At 43.3% G+C, this 23432-nt stretch overlaps 1 protein-coding gene across 3 annotated transcripts in view; it reads left to right on the forward strand.

Annotated features, from left to right (window-relative positions):
* The window catches only part of LOC126471556 (glutamate [NMDA] receptor subunit 1), a 524350-nt gene that overhangs the window by 177322 nt on the left and 323596 nt on the right, over positions 1-23432 (forward strand). For 2 of the 3 annotated variants that reach the window (XM_050099783.1, XM_050099785.1), the window contains one exon: positions 1750-1878. The exons of the other annotated variant lie outside the window; for it this stretch is intronic. In XM_050099783.1, the coding sequence (XP_049955740.1) occupies positions 1750-1878 (129 nt within the window). The remainder of the gene's footprint in view (positions 1-1749; positions 1879-23432) is intronic. 3 annotated transcript variants of the gene reach the window in all.

Consider the following 23432-nt stretch of genomic DNA (forward strand, 5'->3'; position numbering starts at 1 on the left):
GAAATACAAGAGAACTCTCAGATGAAACACGAACACAGTTCGGCATGGCGTCGTCGTATCTATGTCCATACTGTTGTGCATCATTGTTAAGTACGACTAATACCTCATGAAGAGTAGACCTAAGACAGAACCGAGCATTACTGAATCCAAGATTTCTGGCGAATAGTGACATGGGCGTTCATGCTGACAGCAGTAAGCACCGTGGATGAATGGAATATGTTCGATTTCACAGAGCGCATACCGTCGACATTTGCACCGTTTTGTATTAGTTTAAGTGGAATAAAGATACGAACCAAAGTGGGGCAAGAAGCCAAACTAAGTCTAATAACTTCGCAACGAGCCACAGAGGACTGTGAGCCCTTCATATCAAAATACTTAAAAGGTATCACTGACAAACGCTGAAAGTTTCTGTTTAGAAAACGATCAACACTACTGTTGATAAACATTTTAATTACTTGCCTAATGATATAAACTGCCTGACGGATAGCAAAGCTAAATTTGAAAGTCAGTTAAGTTTTCCCTTTTCAATCCCTGTCTCATAGAATAATCTTTATTCACGTGAGCTTATTTTTAATTCGTAAATATGAAACTATATTCAAATATGAATAAAGTTAATTAACTAGTAAAGTAGCTCTTTTGCGACTTTACTAGCTGGTGTAGTACTAAACTAAATTAATGCTTCTGTACTCGTGCAACATTCCACTATATATTGTAACATAGCTATTCATTACAATTTTCCGGCGTTGGTGATAATTTTGTGCTTAAAATTAGCTACTTTATTCTTAACTTTTCAAACGTGTTATAGTTAGGCGAAATTATCCTGAATGTATTTAATATTTTAAGAGATGCAACTTTTCAAGATATAATTAAATTTAATGATTAAGAAAAGCTGATTAAGACGAAAAGCCTGAAATGTAACATTTGAGCTTTATCTCTTTCTTTTAGCGCAGAAAAAGACCAAAAAACGGTTCAGTATCATGTCATCTTTATTTAACTTCAAATTAATCTATATAAAGTGTTAATCTGAACGAGGAACGGATATTAGTCAAGACCTACTGCTATAATATTATCTTGGAACTCTTCCATTTGGTCCGTGTTTGCATAGAAAAACAGTAATATCACAAAGCGAGTCCGCCTTGATGCAAAACACCTTGTTATTCGTTTATTTCTTTATTATCCCAAACTAGTTTCGGCAACAAATATCACCATCATCAATGGGTTTTTTTTTAAATCTAAAACATGCAGAAAAGGGTATGGTTGTACAAACACAGTAAAACATTATTACATTTTTACAAATCGTCAGCTGCTGACATACGAAGTTCACCTTTGAGTATTTGTTTACTAACAGCCGCTCACATGGTTGCAGTAAAAAGACGGCAACAGAAAAAAGAGAACAGAAAATATGTCACAAACAGCGCCAATAATTGCTTAAAACATGCTGTAGCGTACAATAAATAAGATAGTATGAAAGGATCAATATAAAAATATATTTCAAAAGACGATTTATAAAAATGTAATAATGTTTTGCTGTGTTTGTACAACCATACCATTTTCTGCATGTTTTAGATTTTAAAAAACCCACTGATGGTGATATTTGTCGCCGAAACTAGTTTGGGATAATAAAGAAATAAACGAATAACAAGGTGTTTTACATCAAGGCGGACTCAGTTTGTGATATTACTGTTAGTCCTACTGCTATAAAGAAAATTGGATTTACAGATTCTAGATATGCCTTTTTGTGTCACTCAGGTGTATGCAGTAATTGTCTCTCACCCGTTAACTGGTGACCTTTCTCCTGCTGCCGTGTCCTATACAAGTGGATTTTATCACATTCCTGTGATTGGAATTTCTTCAAGAGATTCAGCATTCTCCGACAAGGTAAAACTGTTCACATGCTTCAACTTTTCGTTTTAAAATATCAGCATATAGATGGAATAGTGACAAATTTCTCTCTACATCTCGGTTCTACTTGTCGTTGCAGAGAAATTTGTTTCTTCTTCGATACAGTGTTCGGTGCCATACTATAATTATTAATAGCGTTACAAAGCAGAACCTTCCTCTGTTAAGTAAAGGAATAAAACACTGAATTTTCCGTTTCTATTTTAGTGTTTTTAAGAGCATTCCTCCGTACTGGAAACGGAGGTTTAAGTATGGAAGCTGCAAGTACTGCCATACATACGTGTTCGTCAGATCTTCACGTCAGCGATTAACCAATTCTTTGCGTGTTTAGAAAGTACACTAATTACAATTTATTCAGCGTGAGTTTCGATATGATAAGTTTTGTATGGTCACGCATAGGTGAGTGACATTGCACGGCATCGCATATATAATCTCAAATGGGAAAATTTTACTTGATTTGTCTCTCACGCCGCCAACAAGTACCACAGTTTGGTCGACTTGATATGTGATAGATTTCTGGTAACGGTACAACCATTAGGAATTAGCCTTTGTATGTCCGACATTTTAGAGATGGTTGCAGGACTCGGCTGTCCGATACAGGATGCCAAATTAAACACCTTTCAGCCGCCTGCTGTCCAACCTTATTTTATTTGGCAACCAGTTTCAGCGTTTTACTACGCCATCTTCAGGCCTCTGACCGACGTGTAGGAAGATTCTACCTCGGTTGTGATCAAAACAGTGGCCAGCAAATACTGGTATTAGTAGATTTTTGCTTTAGCGATCACTTCAACTATCATATACCGACTGTCGGCAGTTGATGGTTGAAGTCATCACTATAGCAAAAATCTATTAATACCAGTATTTGCTGGCCACTGTTTTGATCACAGTCAAGGTAGAATCTTCATACATGTCGGTCAGGGGCCTGAAGATGGCGTAGTAAAACGCTGAAACTGGTTGCCAAATAAAATAAGGCTGGAAACTAGACGGCTGAAAGGTGTTTAATTTGATATCCTATTAGAAATTATGACGGCCCATTGTTAAGATGCTAGAATTGTACACTGCCTGACAGAAAAATAGGAAAGCGTCCAGAAAGGGAGATGGAAACAAAATGCAACTTCACAGACAGTGTGTGTAGATGATAGTGATTACAAAATCGATTCAAACTGACTAAGAAATAGGCAGATGGAGACCTCTTATCAGTATGACGTTGCAGCCATTCTGGCGTGGATGCATGCAGTGATACGGTTGGGAAGGGTGCAGGGAATAGCAATTGAATATCAAGGTAGAAAAGTGTAATGTGCTGCGAATACATAGAAAGAAAGATTCCTTATCATTTAGCTACAATATAGCAGGTCAGCAACTGGAAGCAGTTAATTCCATAAATTATCTGGGAGTACGCATTAGGAGTGATTTAAAATGGAATGATCATATAAAGTTGATCGTCGGTAAAGCGGATGCAAGACTGAGATTCATTGGAAGAATCCTAAGGAAATGCAGTCCGAAAACAAACTAAGTAGCTTACAGTACGCTTGTTCGCCCACTGCTTGAATACTGCTCAGCAGTGTGGGATCCGTACCAGATAGGGTTGATAGAAGAGATAGAGACGATCCAACGGAGAGCAGCGCGCTTCGTTACAGGATCATTTAGTAGTCGCGAAAGCGTTAAGAAGATTTTTGTGGCGGTGTTCGTAGCGACAAGCAATTCGCTGTAGAAACGGCTTACGAAGTCACCGCCACACTTTTAATAGCGGGCCGACCGGTCCGCTGGAACAGTGAACAGAAAGATGAAAACCCAAACACTCTGATTAAATAAAAGTCGGTACTTATCTTTATTAACGAAGATACAGCAACACAGTAGTGAACTCCGTGTCTACAGAAATCTGTCTAGTTCGAGTCGGAGCGGCTAGGTCAGCGTCGGCTGACGACAAACAACAACTTTGCTGCGATGAACACACGACTGACTAGCAAGTACACAATTCGGTGGCGAGTATACAACTGAGCGGCGAATACAGAACTGTCCTAGCGCTCGCGACTCCAGCGCTTAAGAACCCAGAAGCCAGCGGTGGCGCGCGCAGACTTGCGGCGATTTCCTGTATCGCTGGCGCTGCTTATGCGGACGGCGTCCGGACTTTGATGCTGCCAACCTTTTGGCAGCGGGCTCGGGTGACATTACTGGCTAGGATATAACAAAGATGATAGATAAACCCCAGTGGAAGACTCTGCAGGAGAGCGCTCAGTAGCTCTGTACGGGCTTTTGTTGAAGTTTCGAGAACATACCTTCACCGAGGAGTCAAGCAGTTATATTGCTCCCTCCTACGTATATCTCGCGAAGAGACCATGAGTATAAAATCAGAGAGATTAGGGCCCACGCAGAAGCATACCGACAATCTTTCTTTCCACGAACAATACGAGACTGGAATAGTAGGGAGAATCGATAGAGGTACTCAAGGTACCCTCCGCCACACACCGTCAGGTGGCTTGCGGAGTATGAATGTAGATGTAGATGTAGATGTAGATAAGGCCGTTGTATTCTCTCTTGATGCAAGCCGACCCCCAGCTGTTTTAACTGGTCCTTGATGTCCTGTATACTTGCATTGGGATGGAGTTATAACGGTGCAGTTGGTGACTGGCTTCTGCACCGTCAGCTACAATGGAATTCCTAGTTGGTCGGTTATGGTCTGCTAAAAAGAGATGCAGTTGCAGCAGAAAGAGGTTACGATAACTTGTTCATTGCTGTTTGTTTACAATGATGAGACTTGGAAACTGCAAGTGACGATGGCGGGCAAGGTGAATACTCAAACGCTGGCCGGTGTGGCCGAGCGGTTCTAGGCGCTTCAGTCTGGAACTGCACGACCGCTACGGTCGCAGGTTCGAATCCTGCCTCGGGCATGGATGTGTGTGATGTCCTTAGGTTAGCTAGGTTTAAGTAGTTCTAAGCTCTAGGGGACTGATGACCTCAGATGTTAAGTCCCATAGTGCTCAGAGCCATTTTGAATACTCAAACAACGCATCCCCCGGTACGTCAGCCTCTGGCTGCTGACCATACGCACTCTGCTGGTGCGAGAGGCCCATATTGCCCGCTCGGAGTATGGAGGCCAGGCGGTGGTAGCTGTGTTTACGTCCGGTTACGTCACGCTCCAAAGCCCTAGAGCGAAGAAGTCATCCGTTGACACCACGGCTGAGACGGGTATGGCCAGGCGCTCGAATCTTACCCCCTAAACGGCGGTGAAGTGCTGAGCTGCTCGAGCGTCCAGGTGCTCAGGCGACGGGCAGGGGATTCGTGACTCCATCGGCACGGCTCCGGCCGACGCAGACTGGACGTCACATAACTGCACCAGCTGTTCGACGATAACGAACTTGTTTCGTTAGGTTTATATGCTGCTGCTGCTGCTGCTTGCTGATTTAATGATAGTACCTGTGTTTGTATGCCAAACCGAACAATTTGGAACAGACGCAACGACCAACTGGCCTGGGCATTGGTATGCGAAGGCCTGATGATACAGAGGGCGGTTACTTCCGCTGATTATGCAATTCAATGATCAGCACTGACCGGTTTTAGCTGTGGCCTGTTTACAGCTCTCAGGTCTCTAATAGTCATGGGCAACTGGAATGCAGTTGTAGGGGAAGGAGTAGAAGAAAAGGTTACAGGAGAATATGGGCTTGGGACAAGGAATGAAAGAGGAGAAAGACTAATTGAGTTCTGTTACAAGTTTCAGCTAGTAATAGCGAATACCCTGTTCAAGAATCACAAGAGGAGGAGGTATACTTGGAAAAGGCCGGGAGATACGGGAAGATTTCAATTAGATTACATCATGGTCAGACAGAGATTCCGAAATCAGATACTGGATTGTAAGGCGTACCCAGGAGCAGATATAGACTCAGATCACAATATAGCAGTGATGAAGAGTAGGCTGAAGTTCAAGACATTAGTCAGGAAGAATCAATACGCAAAGAAGTGGGATACGGAAGTACTAAAGAATGACGAGATACATTTGAAGTTCTCTAACGCTATAGATACAGCAATAAGGAATAGCGCAGTAGGCAGTACAGTTGAAGAGTAATGGACATCTCTAAAAAGGACCATCACAGAAGTTGGCAAGGAAAACATAGGTACAAAGAAGGTAGCTGCGAAGAAACCATGGGTAACAGAAGAAATACTTCAGTTGATTGATGAAAGGAGGAAGTACAAACATGTTCCGGGAAAATCAGGAATACAGAAATACAAGTCGCTGAGGAATGAAATAAATAGGAAGGGCAGGGAAGCTAAGACGAAATGGCTGCAGGAAAAATGTGAAGACATCGAAAAAGATATGATTGTCAGAAGGACGGACTCAGCATACAGGAAAGTCAAAACAACCTTTGGTGACATTAAAAGCAACGGTGGTAACATTAAGAGTGCAGCGGGAATTCCACTGTTAAAGGGCAGAGGAGAGAGCAGATAGGTGGAAAGAATACATTGAAAGCCTCTATGAGGGTGAAGATTTGTCTGATGTGATAGAAGAAGAAACAGGAGTCGATTTAGAAGAGATAGGGGATCCAGTATTAGAATCGTAATTTAAAAGAGCTTTGGAGGACTTACGGTCAAATAAGGCAGAAGGGATAGATAACATTCCATCAGAATTTCTAAAATCATTGGGGGAAGTGGCAACAAAACGACTATTCACGTTGGTGTGTAGAATATATGAGTCTGGCGACATACCATCTGACTTTCGGAAAAGCATCATCCACACAATTCCGAAGACGGCAAGAGCTGACAAGTGCGAGAATTATCGCACAATCAGCTTAACAGCTCATGCATCGAAGCTGCTTACAAGAATAATATACAGAAGAATGGAAAAGAAAATTGAGAATGCGCTAGGTGACGATCAGTTTGGCTTTAGGAAAAGTAAAGGGACGAGAGAGGCAATTCTGACGTTACGGCTAGTAATGGAAGCAAGGCTAAAGAAAAATCAAGACACTTTCATCGGATTTGTCGACCTGGAAAAAGCGTTCGACAATATAAAATGGTGCAAGCTGTTCGAGATTCTGAAAAAAGTAGGGGTAAGCTATAGGGAGAGACGGGTCATATACAATATGTACAACAACCAAGAGGGAGTAATAAGAGTGGACGATCAAGAACGAAGTGCTCGTATTAAGAAGGGTGTAAGACAAGGCTGTAGCCTTTCGCCCCTACTCTTCAATCTGTACATCGAGGAAGCAATGATGGAAATAAAAGAAAGGTTCAGGAGTGGAATTAAAATACAAGGTGAAAGGATATCAATGATTCGATTCGCTGATGACATTGCTATCCTGAGTGAAAGTGAAGAAGAATTAAATGATCTGCTGAACGGAATGAACAGTCTAATGAGTACACAGTATGGTTTGAGAGTAAATCGGAGAAAGACGAAGGTAATGAGAAGTAGTAGAAATGAGAACAGCGAGAAACTTAACATCAGGATTGATGGTCACGAAGTCAATGAAGTTAAGGAATTCTGCTACCTAGGCAGTAAAATAACCAATGACGGACGGAGCAAGGAGGACATCAAAAGCAGACTCGCTATGGCAAAAAAGGCATTTCTGGCCAAGAGAAGTCTACTAATATCACATACCGGCCTTAATTTGAGGAAGAAATTTCTGAGGATGTACGTCTGGAGTACAGCATTGTATGGTAGTGAAACATGGACTGTGGGAAAACCGGAACAGAAGAGAATCGTAGCATTTGAGATGTGGTGCTATAGACGAATGTTGAAAATTAGGTGGACTGATAAGGTAAGGAATGAGGAGGTTCTACACAGAATCGGAGAGGAAAGGAATATGTGGAAAACACTGATAAGGAGAAGGGACAGGATGATAGGACATCTGCTAAGACATGAGGGAATGACTTCCATGGTACTAGAGGGAGCTGTAGAGGGCAAAAACTGTAGAGGAAGACAGAGATTGGAATACGTCAAGCAAATAATTGAGGACGTAGGTTGCAAGTGCTGCTCTGAGATGAAGAGGTTAGCACAGGAAAGGAATTCGTGGCGGGCCGCATCAAACCAGTCAGTAGACTGATGACAAAAAAAAAAGAAGTCTATCTTCTGCTCCAGGTTCTGCTATTGTTTTATTCTCTTATACCGGCAATTCCCCCCTCCTAAGAAAATAAATCCGCTCATGGATTTCTGTTGAATAGTTTACTGTAACGTAGGCACTAATTAATTTAAAAGTCTTTACAGTTTCCATTTTCAACTTCACTCGTGTTGACAATGGGTTCTACACTATTTATATTTCTTTTCCAAACAAACTAAAGTTGGAGTCACGAACGATGGCTGTCGTGTTTACGCTTGTTGTCTGACAGCCAATGAGCTGTCAATAGTGTTTTGAGTGCTGCTATGTGAACGCCGTAGCCGGTATGAGCATCAGACACGAACGCAGGGAGTTATTCAGTGAATTCATATGCCATTTTCCGTGATTTGGCATCACCGATGATGGTGGCAAGTGAAAAATTCTACATAAATAACCGAAAGATATAATTTGCAGGATACTAGCTTCCTTATAGCGCAGAGCAGGTGTATGCGCGTATCACAACTGTTGCTTGGAACCGGCAACAATGCAGTCCCCGTCAGTGCCTCGACCTATGAGAACGGTCATTGAGAGGTTTTGCTCTGTCCTTTGTTAGATTGTTTCTCACTGGTGCCGTTCTGATTGGTTGGAGGTTGGAAGGAATGGGATTTGGATTACCATTCACTTGAACTGGTAGTAAGCAGTACTTATTGCTGCAAAAATTATGCAAGTAGCTGAGATTGAAGTTCCAGTAGTTACAAGTTGGGATGATGTTCAGTACTGTACTTTGCCACGTGGTCTAGAAGGTGCGCCATTGAAATGCGGCCATTTTGCGCCGATAATATTTGATCTAGGGAGGCTAGCAGAGTCGGGTCTAACGCGTTATCTAAGTAGGTCAGGTTTTCCACAGGTAGAGTTTCAAGAGGTAGTTCGCTTAGGTTAATCAGTGGGTGGGAGATGTTCAAGGTGATAGTTCCAGTTACAGTGAAGAGCAATTGGGTGCGTGGTCCAGGGATATCACATCGGATGCCTTTGACAAATAACCCTTAATCCTGCAGCTCTATGCGCTATGCGACATCGTTTCGTCCTTGCTGGAAAGAAGTAACAATAATAACTACTGGATTTGCTACAGAGAATAACTAATGCAAACTTATTCTTTGGATGAATTCTGTTGCTAAGTTATTATTCTTGTTTGTGGCTTAAGTGCGTAGTGATGTGTAAGGATAACTGTGGAAGATAGTGGAGGCAGTGCATCTATAGTTCCCTTTAAAAAAAAACGAATGTGACTTGTTTGAACAACTGTGACACGAGTTGGAAGTCATAATTTGATATTGAAAGGTGAGGTCATTTCGATCACTTGAAATCGTTGCTGATAAAGCGTCACGAACATTTTTGACTTTCCCCTAGTACATAGGGGTTGGTCATCATAATCCACTGCTTTCTTATTAGGAGTTCTTTCTTGGCATTTCAAAGTTTTAATGTTCATCTTTTTCACCTCACTGACAATATACCCTTCTCTGGCAGGAGGGGGGGGGGGAGGAGGGGAGGGGAGAAGGGTAGGGCAGTTACAAACTTCAAATGGAGAAGACTTCTTTTTTGAAGTTATTGTAATGTTAATGTAGTATCTTAACATTTTTGCAGTCGTTCAATGGACTCTCTGCTTTAGATTGTTTGTCAGTGGGTGTAATGCACCAATCATAAGTTTCTTAATGTGCAATACCCAGCACAATTCCTTTGTTAAATCGCACATACATGCTAAGTCTTGTGCTGGTAGAGGTGCAATGAGAACACAGCGCAGATAAACAATGTAGAACAGTTTGACTGAGAAGCACATAAACCAAAATACTACTCCTTTGAAGAAAAGTAAGTCACTACAATAGTTGAGCTCGCCCGTCTAGCCGTGCGGTCTAACGCGCTGCTTCCCGAGCGGGAAGGCGTGCCGGTCCCTAGCATGAATCCGCAAGGCGGATTAGTGTCGCGGTCCGGTGAGCCACCCAGCCTGTGGATGGTTTTTAAGGCGGTTTTCCATCTATCTCGGCGAATGCGGGTTGGTTCCCCTTATAGTACACTATGTCGGCGATTGCTGCGCAACCACTGTCTCCACATATGCGTACACCATCATTACTCTACCACACAGACATTTGGGGTTACTCTCATCTGGTATTAAACTTTCCCGGGGGTAGGAGGGGGGGGGGGAGATGAGTCGGGAGGGGGGGGGGGGAGTCCACTGGGGGCCGAACCACACAATAACCCTGGGTTTGGTTCGGTGTGGGATGGTGGTGAGGTGGGTGGAATGCTGTGGCCGGTTGTGGGGATGTGAACCACTGAGGGCTATGGCAGGACGAAGTCTCCCTGTCGTTTCTAGGTCTTCGGTTTAATACATAATACACACACTACAATAGCTTGCGGGGCACCAAATTTATATGAGCCTGAACTTTGACTGTTTTATCATTATGGCCTTCAGTCTAAGTTTAATATTCATTAGGAAGCAGAACAAAATAATGGGTGAAGGTCAATGGCTGATACCAAATTCCCTGTCATCTGCGACACAGAGGCCACATCTTGATGATGGTGAAGGCAGACACTGGTGGCTCCCACAGTCAGCAGTGGCTGGCATGGCATTTCGTCATACATAGCAAAGGTTCCAATTGAGATTTTGGTGGGAAGCACTGTGGGTGCAGTCAATGCCAGGCCCAGAGATCTACAGAAGGTCACTTGGATTAACTTTTTGCGGCCTTAAATACCCAGGACACATAGAAATAGTAGAGGAACTATTTGTGATCACGTGAACTGCAGAGGCAAACAGGTCCAGAGGGCCAGTTACCTCTGGCAGCACTCGCTGTGCCACCTCCTGGCCTAGGGAACCTGCATGATTGAAGATCTGTCATCTACTGATGTAATCCCTTTCAGGTTAGGCCGCTTGTACACCAATGCTGTGAGAAGGGTTACCAATCTGTTGGGTGTACACACCAAACACAGCTTCTCTCTCCTCTCCTAGTAGGGTGAGAGGGTTGGCACATCTCGATGTCCAACGAACATGGCTCCTCGTAACTGGCTGCCCGTGAAACTGGTGAGCCCAGTGGGCTAAAGTCAGTGTCTATAGAAGCTGGTGTCTCGACCAGCGATGGGCTGATCTCCCTAGAGGCCAGAGAATGCGTACCCTGTGGGTGCTGTGGTTGTGCTGTGTTGTCAAAGGTTCTCCGATGGGGCATGTCCGACTCTAAAACAAAAATTCGTGACAATCCACTGCTAGGAGGCGTCGCTGTTTCCTGAGGGCACACCTGGTTGACATGCTTGCGACAAATGGATGATCCTTCATGTAGTCATACTTCCACCATGGCCTGTTGCAGTAAATGGATGACTACAGAAAACTAAAACTAACGTCACCTTTGACGGAATAATAGCTGCATTGAGACTGTGGAAGGAGAGACAGAGTTCTTGCAGGATAAAAAGCTCGGACTCAGGTTGCCATCCATGAAGTTTTCTGGTGGGTTTGATGCTGTCCAGAGGGGTGGACAAAAATAGAGTGAGGGCCTATTCTAAATCATGATGGTGGTGCAACTTTGCTAACTGAGACTTGAATATGTCGAGCGACGTCGTTATCCTGAAGGAAGTCATTCACAAGATGTGCACGATGGGGGCTCGAACTGTCATCCATGGAGACGTATACCTCGTCAATATGCTGCCGATAAGGTTGCACTATCGATCGGAGGATGGCATTCACGTATCTTACAGCCGTTACGGCGCCTTCCATGACCACCATCGCCGTACGTCAGCCGCACATAATGGTTGGTTCAAATGGCTCTGAGCACTATGGGACTCAACTGCTGTGGTCATAAGTCCCCTAGAACTTAGAACTACTTAAACCTAACTAACGTAAGGACATCACACACATCCATGCCCGAGGCAGGATTCGAACCTGCGACCGTAGCAGTCGCACGGTTCCGGACTGCGCGCCTAGAACCACGAGACCACCGCGGCCGGCGCACATAATGCCACGCCAAAACAGCAGGGAACCTCCACCTTGCTGCACTCGCTGGACAGTGTGTCTAAGGCGACTGATGACCTCAGAAGTTAAGTCGCATAGTGCTCAGAGCCATTTGAACCATTTTTTGTGTCTAAGGCGTTCAGCCTGACTGGGTTGCCCCGAAACTCGTCTCCGACGATTGTCTGGTTCAAGGCATATGCGACACTCATCGGTGAAGAGAACGCGATGCCAATTCTGAACGGTCCATTCGGCATGTTGTTGGGCCCATCTGTACTGCGCTGCATGATGTCGTGGTTCCAAAGATGGACCTCGCCATAGACGTCGGGAGTCAAGTTGCGTATCATGCAGCCTATTGCGCACAGTTTGAGTCGTAACACGACGTCCTGTGACTGCCGAAAAGCATTATTCAACATGGTGGCGTTGCTGTCAGGGTTACTCCGAGCCACAATCCGTAGGTAGCGGTCATCCACTGCAGTAGTAGCCCTTGGGCGGCCTGAGCGAGGCACGTCATCGACAGTTCCTGTCTCTCTGTATCTCCTCCATGTCCAAGCAACATCGCTTTGGCTCACTCCGAGACACGTGAACTCTTCCCTTGTTAAGAGCCCTTCCCGGCACAAAGTAACAATGCGGACGCGGTCGAACCTCGGTATTGACTGTCTAGGTATGGTTGAACTACAGACAACACGAGCCGTGTACCTCCTTCCTGGTGGAATTGCTGGAACATATCGGATGTCGGATCCCCTCCGTCTAATAGGTGCTGCTCATGCATGGTTGTTTACATCTTTGGGTGGGTTTAGTGACATCTCTGAACTGTGAAAGGGACTGTGTTTGTGATACAATATTCACAGTCAACGAATGTCTTCATGAGTTCTGGGAACTGGGGTGATGCAAAACTTTTTTTTTAATCTGTGGGTATGGGAGCACTGTGTGGATGTGTAAAACATCTGGAGCATGGGCATCAGGCATGGGTAGGGGGGCTCATCAGGGCGTAATGTAATTACTCTTGGGGGAAGATTAGCAAACTTCCATCTTGTGTCCTTTCTTACCTCAGGGAGAACATTTAACTCAGCAATAATAACTCTGTTCCCATGGACGAATAATAAAACAGTTGCTGAATGAGGGTAACCACTGCAGGCAATACAAATTGGTTGAGGGCTTGCCAGCCACAGGCAAATCAGAATGCTGTGAAGGCAGTGGCTTGTGTTGGGGCCAGTGAGCTGGGCAGGCAGAAAACACTTGCAAAGGATCGTGTAATGTTGCTGATGACCACAGAGACTGTTCAAAAGTCCTAATGATGGAAAAGCAAGTCTCTAATGTGGGGCCCGCATCTCGTGGTCGTGCGGTAGCGTTCTCGCTTCCCACGCCCGGGTTCCTGGGTTCGATTCCCGGCGGGGTCAGGGATTTTCTCTGCCTCGTGATGGCTGGGTGTTGTGTGATGTCCTTAGGTTAGTTAGGTTTAAGTAGTTCTAAGTTCTAGGGGACTGATGACCATAGATGTTAAGTCCCATAGTGCTCAGAGCCATTTGAACCATTTTTCTAACGTGGGATCCATGAGTTTGAGGAAGTCATTACAGAATCCTTCATCCAACGAATGTACAAGAATCATGTCTCTGACAAGGGAAGTTGCATAGGACTGATTACATTGGGGTTAGTACACTGGAACCGACAGTCGCAAGATAAGCCCCGCAATGTCGCTATCCGTTCTCTGTAAGATTGTCCACTGAGCTTGTGGCAGCCAAAAAAACTCATGGTGCACCTCCGTAATGTGCACCTGATAATCGAAGTATTTTAGCAAACAAATTTTTAAGTGATCGTGTGGGAGAACATGGGACACCACTTCGGGGTAGAGTTGCTGCAGCAAACAATAAATTTGCAGGCCTCCATATGCCAAGATGAGTGCGTCCTACTGGATGTCATCTATGATACCATGGACCAAGAAATGTTGCTCTATTCTGGCCATGTAATTCATCCAGAACTCGATCTTTCAGTCCAACATATAGAACAGCAGCAGCACCCCTCTCAATCCTTTCACCAGTGAATCGCTGTTGGACTGTTAATTGGATGGATGGTTGGTTGGATGTGGCCATGGCTGCCACATTCTCCACCATCATGTGCATGACTTACTCCATGTTCTGGAGTGGTAGCAAAACTTGGGTTGTAATATTCGAAGGATCAGACATGGTGGAGCAAGAAAACACTATCGTGGTCTTCACACCGGAGGAGTCACATGCACGCTATCGCTGTCTACCTGGGGCATTGAACACGTGTGAAAATATTGGTTTACTGGAAAATTCCTCGTAAGAATTAGCCAAGTCTTGTGACAGTTGAGCCACAGTGAGAACACAGCTCATGTAAACAATTTAGAACAGTTTTGCTGAAAATTACGTACACCAAAATACTACTCCTTTGGAGAAAAGTTAGCCACTAAAATAGTTTGTCGAATTTCGTGATGATCATTGAATTTACACAAGACCAAACGTAGGCTAAAGGCCATAATGGTGAAAGAGTAAAAAATTAATATTCACGAAGAAGTAGAACAAAATAACGTAGTGAATGTCGATGGCCAAAACCAAGATACTGGTCATCTCTCACACAGAGCCCAAGTCCTGGTGCTGGTGGTGACTCCCTCAATTGGCAGTGGCTGGTGTGGCATGCCGTCGTACATAGCAAGAGATCCAGTCGAGATTCTGACTGAACAATGGCAGATGCAGTCGGCGTCTGGCACAGAGCTCGACGGAAGATGCCTCGGAGTGGTTTTGCACCAGCCTAAACACCCAGGCAGGCTGCATGGAGATACTAGAGGAACTACTTGCGATCTCATGGCCCATGGACACAGGCGCCGACTCCATGGGGCTTCAGGGAGTCCGAGCCACCTCAAAAATTCGTCTGGTTAAGAAAATTGTTAGTTATATTATGCTTTGTAAAATCACAAAATTATGTTGGTATTTTTTATTTTCCTTGTTTGACGATAGTTACCGTTTAAAATACATTCAGTAATGAGTTACAACAAATAATTATTACGGTAGTAAGCAGGTTAACTGAAAACGAGTGATGTGAATCGTGACAGTGTTACAGTGCTGTGGGCACACGTAATTTTTTCCGGTGCGCGAACCTTCGGGTAAAGTCTGGCGCCGGCGGGCCAGCGTTGCGGCCACGGCGACATCAAAAGGACTGCAGCAGAAGCGCCTGGAACCCTCCGCCTCGCGTCATATAAAGCCCACCCTGCTGTCGCAGTCACTCAGTGTGGATAGTTTCATTCAGTGCATGCTGCAACACATGTTTAGTGTTCCTACTTTAGTGTCTAGTGGACTATTTTACATGACAATATTTTATTCGTTTACTTTAGTCTCTTAGCGTATTGTGAATTAAGTTTGCAATGGATAAACTTGTTACCACAAAGGCGCGCTTGGAAGTTGATGATACTGTAAATCAACCTCCAACAATTATTGTGTCATCAATTGCTTCGTCATCTTCAGACGAGGACCGTTCACAACCGAAACCTGGACAATCTGGTAAGGGAAGATCATTCCAGAACTCTTGTTTGATCAAATATACGTGGCTAGAACATGAAACATCTACTGAAAAAGCTTTTTGCAAAACCTACAAAGAGGCAGATGCTAAAAATCTGTTACAGTTTTCTTTAAAAAAGATGTATTTACTTCCGTAGGGTTTTATAACTGGGAAAAGGCTTTAGAAAAATTCCGTGTTCATGAAAATACGTTTACGCATATGGGTGTTCTGAAACTAAATTCTATCACTAACCGAAGTGTGGCCTCTCAGTTGAATGAACATTTTGGTGGTGATATGAAGAAAGGCCGTTTAGCTCTTGAGACAATTTTTACTACCGTGCAATTTCTATGCCGACAAGGACTAGCAATTAGAGGGCACGAAGATGTAAACTCAAATTTTTTTCAATTGTTGGAACGCCAAAAGAATGACATACCTGTCTTTAAAGACTGGTTAGGGCGTTTGGGGTATAAGTGCACGTCCCACGATATTCAAAACGAGATCATTGATCTACTAGGAAAGTCTGTGTTGAGAAAAGTATTGGCTTCAATCAAGAAGACTGAACATTTTTCTATTACGGTTGACGAAACAAGTGAGTCCTCGATTCACGAACAAGTGTCATTTTGTATTCATACTGTCGATGATTCCTTAATCATCAACGAAGACTTTATTGGCTTATACGAGACCCCCGACACCGAATCACATACTGTGTTAGGTATTTTAAAAGACGTTTTTGATCGTCTTGGTTTGACAGTGGATAACTTAAAAGAGCAGTGCTATGATGGTGCCTCGAATATGAGAGGTAAGTTCAAAGAACTAAAAAAGTTAGTTTTGGATATACAACAAAAAGCATGTTATGTGCACTGCACTGCTAACAGTTTAGACTTGACAGTTGTAGACAGTCTCCGCCATCTTACATCTATGAGGGATATTATGGCTTTAGCCAAGGGCTTAATAAACACCGTAAGGGAATCCAACAAAAGGATGGGACTTTTCAGAAGCATACGCTGTGAGAGCGCCAACGACCAAGCTGGTCTACGACCCCTTTGCCCGACTCGATGGACTATACGAGCTTACCGAGCGAGGTGGCGCAGTGGTTAGCACACTGGACTCGCATTAGGGAGGACGACGGTTCAATCCCGTCTCCGGCCATCCTGATTTAGGTTTTCCGTGATTTCACTAAATCACTTCAGGCAAATGCCGGGATGGTTCCTTTGAAAGGGCACGGCCGATTTTCTTCCCCATCCTTCCCTCACCCGAACTTGCGCTCCGTCTCTAATGACCTTGTTGTCGACGGGACGTTAAACACTAATCTCCTCCTCTCCTCCACTATACGAGCTTCAAGTATTTTGAGAATATTGAAAAACTTTGAAGAACTTCTAGAGTTTTCTGAAACATTTTCTTCAGCGGACGAAACAGAGGCAGGTTACAACTGTGCAGGCTACCTTGAGTCAATGTTACAATTCAAGAATTTTCTTTTTACATCTCTATCGCCATGTAATGAACCCAGTAGAGGATATCAATGAAAAAATTCAATGCCCTCATCTCAGTGTTGCTGATCTGGAAAAAATATGAGCGTTTGATTTGTATGTTGAATGGAAGGTGTGATCGTTCTGAACACTTTTGGGAATTGTGTTTAAAAGAAAAACCTTCACAAGTTTATGATCCTCCGCTTCCTAGGAATCTAAATATACCAAAGAAGCACACTTTCAAAACCCCAAAGTAATACTACAAAACTATTTACGAGGGTTGAAACTTCAATAGTGGCAGCTATTTATTCACAGCCGATAGAAAAGAGTTACATGTTTGCACCTGTTACTGTCCATCAAAGTAGTCACTAGTGTAGTGTACAACCCGTTGCCAGCGGTGTGGAAGGCGTAGTATACCGTTAGCAGAGTCAGTTGTCATAAAATGACTCTAAAATGCTTAAAAAAACTTTAAAACTCAGTATTTTTCATCTAAAATTTAGAAAATTTTTCGGGGCAAGACCCCCCAGTATGCCCCCCCCCCCCAATCTTTTTTATAAGCCGGCGCCCCCACCCCCCCCCTGCCTGGAGGTCTGCGGGGTCCGAGTCCTGTGGCGGCGTTCACTCTACCTCATGCTGGCTAGGCAGCATGCGTGATTGAAGCTGTCATCTGCTGATGTACCCCTTCGAAGTTAGGCCGCTGGTACACCATTGCTCTGAGAAGGGTTGCCATTCTGTAGAACATACAGCCCGTAAATAACACAAAAATCGTTCCTTGGCCATTATTACTGTTTTTGGTGTTCTGAACTTTAGTCTCAATTAGCTTACCATCCACTCAACATCTTGGGTGTTCTTTTTCACAGTAATAGTTTCCCGCCGCAAAACCAAAATGAAACGGGGCTCCATGCAGTTCTACTATACGTACGCTATTCCAAGTCAATGTTGCCGTGATATGTAATCACGAAATCTAAACCGAGTAGGACTTCGTACCCACTGCCACCTATGGGAAGAACTTCTACATTAACCCGAATGTTACATCCTCCCATTCGGGTACTTATTACCACGAACCAAGTAAATCTACATTACCCCCTCCTACACCACTTAATGCTCAGCCTGGTGGGTTTAATTCTGCTTTACCAAGTGTACTCTTCCTTGCTACAGATACTTGAGATCCAGCTTCTAATAACAATTTATGCAACGTTCATTAATAAGCGGTCACAATGCCCTCATAGTACTAGGGACGGAATGTTGGCTGAAGCCAGATGTAAACAGTAATGATATTCTAAACTCAGATTGGAATGTATACCGCAGAGACAGGCTGGACAGTGAATGGGGAGGCGTGTTTATAGCGATAAAAAGTGCAATAGTATCGAAGGAAATTGACGGAGATCCGAAATGTGAAATAATTTGGGTGAAGGTCACGGTTAAACTAAGCTCAAACGTGGTAATTGTATGTGTCTATAGGCCCCTGGATCAGCAGCTGTTGTGGCAGAACATCTGAAGGAAAATTTGGAAAATATTTCGAGTAGATTTCCCGACCATGTTATAGTTTTGGGTGGAGATTTTAATTTACCAGATATAGACTGGGAGACTCAAACGTTTGTAACGGGTAGAAGGGACAAAGAATCAAGTGAAATTTTTTTGAGTGCATTATTTGAAAACTACCTTCAGCAGTTACACAGAGAACCGACTCGTGGCGATAACATATTAGACCTTCTGGTGACAAACAGACCCGAACTATTTGAAACAGTTAACGCAGAACAGGGAATCAGCGATCATAAAGCGGTTACAGCATCGGTGATTTCAACCGTAAATAGAAATATTAAAACAGGTAGGAATATTTTTCTGTTTAACAAAAGTGACAAAAAGCAGATTTCAGAGTACTTGACGGCTCAGCACAAAAGTTTTATCTAAATTACGGATGGTGTTGAGGATCAGTGGACAAAGTTCAAAACCATCGTACAATATGCATTAGATGAGTGTGTGCCAAGCAAGATCGTAAGAGATGGAAAAGAGCCACCGTGGTACAACAACCGAGTTAGAAAACTGCTACGGAAGCAAAGGGAACTTCACAGCAAACGTAAACATAGCCAAAGCCTTACAGACAAACAGAAACTACACGAAGCGAAATGTAGTGTGAGGACGGCTATGCGAGAGGCGTTCAACGAATTCGAAAGTAAAGTTCGATATACTGGCTTGGCAGAAAATCGTATGAAATTTTGGTCTTATGTCAAAGCGGTAGGTGAATCAAAACAAAATGTCCAGACACTCTGTGACCAAAATGGTACTGATGACAGACTATAGGCCGAAATACTAAATGTCCTTTTGCAAAGCTGTTTCACAGAGGAAGACTGCACTGTAGTTCCTTCTCTAGATTGTCGCAGAGATGACAAAATGGTAGATATCGAAATAGATGACAGAGGGATAGAAAAACAATTAAAATCGCTCAAAAGAGGAAAGGCGGCTGGATCTGATGGGATACCAGTTCGATTTTATACAGAGTACGCAAAGGAACTTACCCTCCTTCTTGCAGCGGTGTACCGTACGTCTCTAGAAGAGCGTAGCGTTCCAAAAGATTGGAAAAGGGCACATGTCATCCCCGTTTTCAAAAGGGACGTCGAACAGATGTGCAGAACTATAGACCTATATCTCTAACGTCGATCAGTTGTAGAATTTTGGAACACGTATTATGTTCGTGTATAATGACTTTTCTGGAGACTAGAAATCTACTCTGTAGGAATCAGCATGGGTTTCGAAAAAGACGATCGTGCTAAACCTAGCTGGCGCTATTAGTCAACGAGCCTCAGAGGGCCATAGACACGGGTTCCCAGGTAGATGCCGTGTTTGACTTTCGCAAGGCGTTCGATACAGTTCCCCACACTCGTTTAATGAACAAAGTAAGAGCATATGGATTATCAGACCAGTTGTGTGATTGGATTGAAGAGTTCCTAGATAACAGAACGCAGCATGTCATTCTCAATGGGGAGAAGTCTTCCGAAGTAAGAGTGATTTCAGGTGTGCCGTAGGGAAGTGTCGTAGGACCGTTGCTATTCACAATATACATAAATGACTTTGTGGATAACATCGGAAGTTAACTGAGGCTTTTTGCGGATGATGCTGTAGTATATCGAGAAGCTGTAACCATGGAAAATTGTACTGAAATGCAGGAGGATCTGCAATGAACTGACGCATGGTGCAGGGAATGGCAATTGAATCTCAGTGCAGACACGTGTAATGTGCTGCGAATACATAGAAAGAAAGATCCTTTATCATTCAGCTACAATATAGGAGGTCAGCAACTGGAAGCAGTTAATTCCATAAATTATCAGGGAGTAGGCATTAGGAGTGATTTAAAATGGAATGACCATACAAAATTAATTGTCGGTAAGGCAGATGCCAGACTGAGATTCATTGGAAGAATCATAAGGAAATGCAGTCCGAAAACAAAGGAAGTAGCTTACAGTACACTTGTTCGCCCACTGCTTGAATACTGCTCACCGGTATGGGATCCGTACCAGATAGGGTTGATAGAAGAGAGAGAGAATATCCAACGGAGAGCAGCGCGCTTCGTTACGGGATCATTTAGTAATCGCGAAAGCGTTACGGAGATGATAAACTCCAGTGGAAGACTCTGCAAGAGAGACGCTCAGTAGCTCGGTGCAGAGTTTTGTTGAAGTTTCGAGAACATACCTTCACCGAGGAGTCAAGCAGTATTTTGCTCCCTCCTACGTATATCTCGCGAAGAGACCATGAGGATAAAATCAGAGAGATAGAGCCCACACAGAGGCATACTGACAATCTTTCTTTCCGCGAACAATACGAGACTGGAATAGAAGAACCGATAGTGGTACGCAAGGTACCCTCCGCCACTCACCGTCAGGTGGCTTACGGAGTATGTGTGTAGATGTAGAAAAAATTCTGCCACTAACTCCACAGAGAGGCGCCCTGTGCTACGTATCTTTCTGTTTTGAGCACTATATTGAATTTAACTGGCCACGTCCGTGTACAAATTTCTGGTGCAACACATTCCAATAAATTCCAATGAAAGAATGCTGGAGCGAGGCTTAGATCATGTTACATAATAATGGTACATAATGATATTTGCTCTTTCTTGAACACTGGTATTTCTGGCGTTTCCCAGTACGTTTTTCCGAACACAATTTTCGACATGGCGTCTGCTTTATCTGGATAATATGATTAGCGACTTGTCTCCTGCGAATCAGTAGGAGTTCATGAAAAACTCTTAAAACAACCTCCCTGTAGTCCTCCGCAAATACAAGTACCATACAAAGAAGCCGAAACTTCCATCATCAACAAATTTGTTGATTTGTTGATCAATGCGACTGCATCAATCGACGTAAAAATGCATATCTGCTCATTAGCGTTGCAATTCTCAGATTGGGTTCAAATGGCTCTAAGTACAATGGGACTTAACATCTGAGGTCATCAGTCCCCTAGACTTAAGAAACTACTGAAACCTAACTAACCTAAGGACATCACACATATCCATGCCCGAGGCAGGATTCGAACCTGCGACCGTAGCAGTAGTGCGGTTTCGGACTGAACCTAGAACCGCTCGGCCACAGCGGCCGGCCCCAGATTGGGCACATGAACAATAATGTGGTTATTCAAAGGATACTGAATTTCTGAAAACATGCGAAGTGCTCAATTTCTATGTAACTCGTTGTCAATAGCTTTCTGCACTGCTGTTTCATCGAGAAGTCTTTCTTAAATATACAGAAGACTGTCGGATGATGGTCGATAAGTGTTCTTGTTTTCTCACAATCGATACTGAATCGCTGTGAGCGAAAACTGGTTGATCAAATGATTTATACTTGCGATATTCGATGCCAGTAATAGAATCGTTGATGGCAATTTTTTTTCTCTCACAGTCAGTACGGTGTGTGACTCACCTTCTTCTTCTTCACTCACCGCATTGACTAATGAGAGCTCACAGAGAACGAAGTTAAGATTTGCAGCACTGTGTATCCTAGTGATGATAGCATTTGTCGATTGTGAGGAGTCAACATATTTTTTAACCTAAAATATTTCCGTCTTGATCTTTAATTGAGATACTTAATTCTGAAACATGTCGTAGCACAACTGGTATGTAAATGGGCGAATTTGGTGATTCCACACTCTTATATCCAGGCGTTACTGCAGGCAAGACCTGATGTAACGTGTGTGCAGGAGTAGCATCGTGGAATGAACCTCCACATATGTTTCAGTCAGTTTATAGGACGTTAACGTTTTGGATATTTACTGCAGGTTTTGCTGTCTTTAAGGTTTCGTTTTCAATTACTTTTTTCTCAAAACATAAAACTGACTCCATATTATTATCCAGCTTAAAATCAGCGTATACTGCACTCCTCATCTCGGAGAGTTCGAGAATTTTATTGTAACTGGTGTCTGTTTTAAACTGATTTTTCTTTCTCTCCGCATTATCTTCGTAGTTATTCCTGATACTGTATAACTCTGTTTCTCTCAACAGGGTGTAAATAATGCCACGGAGTTAGTAAGTTCCATGTTTTAAAGCACGTCTGCCCAAAATTTACTGATCGCAAATCTGATTATAAGAGTAGAAGTTATAGTTTCTCGACAAAATATTCGGTATGGAATAAGTTCTGTAAGGCAATTTTGTATGCGTGATGAGACAAGTTTTTCGTGGGGTTAAAGGCGACAGTTTTATTTGAGTTTTGCATGTGACACTATCTGCTATCGGTATGTGCTAAAAGACTTGCTGAAATATCTAGAGTTCAGAAACTTTAAACAAAGGAGGCCACATCTATATCGTTAGGTGACTGAAATGTATTGTAGTTATACTTTATTGTATAGTTTTGAAATACTTCACAAGTATTGTTCTTCTTCTTGTAAGATACCCATTGTGAACGTGAACCACTTTCCGTCTGGAAGTTAACAATCGCACTCTCAAATGTTTTAGGCGTTTTGGATAAAGTATTTCTCATAAACACAGCAATAAAACGTGGTATTTCCTGTTTTTAGCATAATTATCTAAGTCAATTATAATAATTTCTTTTGTTGGAAGACTTCTTAAGGAGAACGTTTTTCATCAAATACAGACCAAACCTGCTTTTCCTGTATAGTACTTGGCTCTGAGCACTATGGACTCAACTGCTGTGGTCATCAGTCCCCTAGAACTTAGAACTACTTAAACCTAACTAACCTAAGGACATCACACACATCCATGCCCGAGGCAGGATTCGAACCTGCGACCGTAGCAGTCGCACGGTTCCGGACTGCGCGCCTAGAACCGCGAGACCACCGCGGCGGCCCTATATAGTACTAAACACAGCCTATTTCCTTCTTAAATTGCTTTTGTATCTCATTTAGCTGTTTGCTAGTGGGTTTTGCACCATTAATATAATAACATTATATATGTTAGCGCGTATTATAAGGATATAAAATGTCGATTCATAAGATATCAGCGAAGGAAGGCTCGTATCGGAGCACAGCAAAGGCGAATATGCTCCTATTTAAAAGGCTCTGACTCAAAAATGAGGTACCAGCTGCCTCATTCTACCTTCCTCAGCA

This window comes from Schistocerca serialis, chromosome 3, assembly GCF_023864345.2.
Source record: "Schistocerca serialis cubense isolate TAMUIC-IGC-003099 chromosome 3, iqSchSeri2.2, whole genome shotgun sequence".
Taxonomy (NCBI): Eukaryota; Metazoa; Arthropoda; class Insecta; order Orthoptera; family Acrididae; genus Schistocerca; species Schistocerca serialis.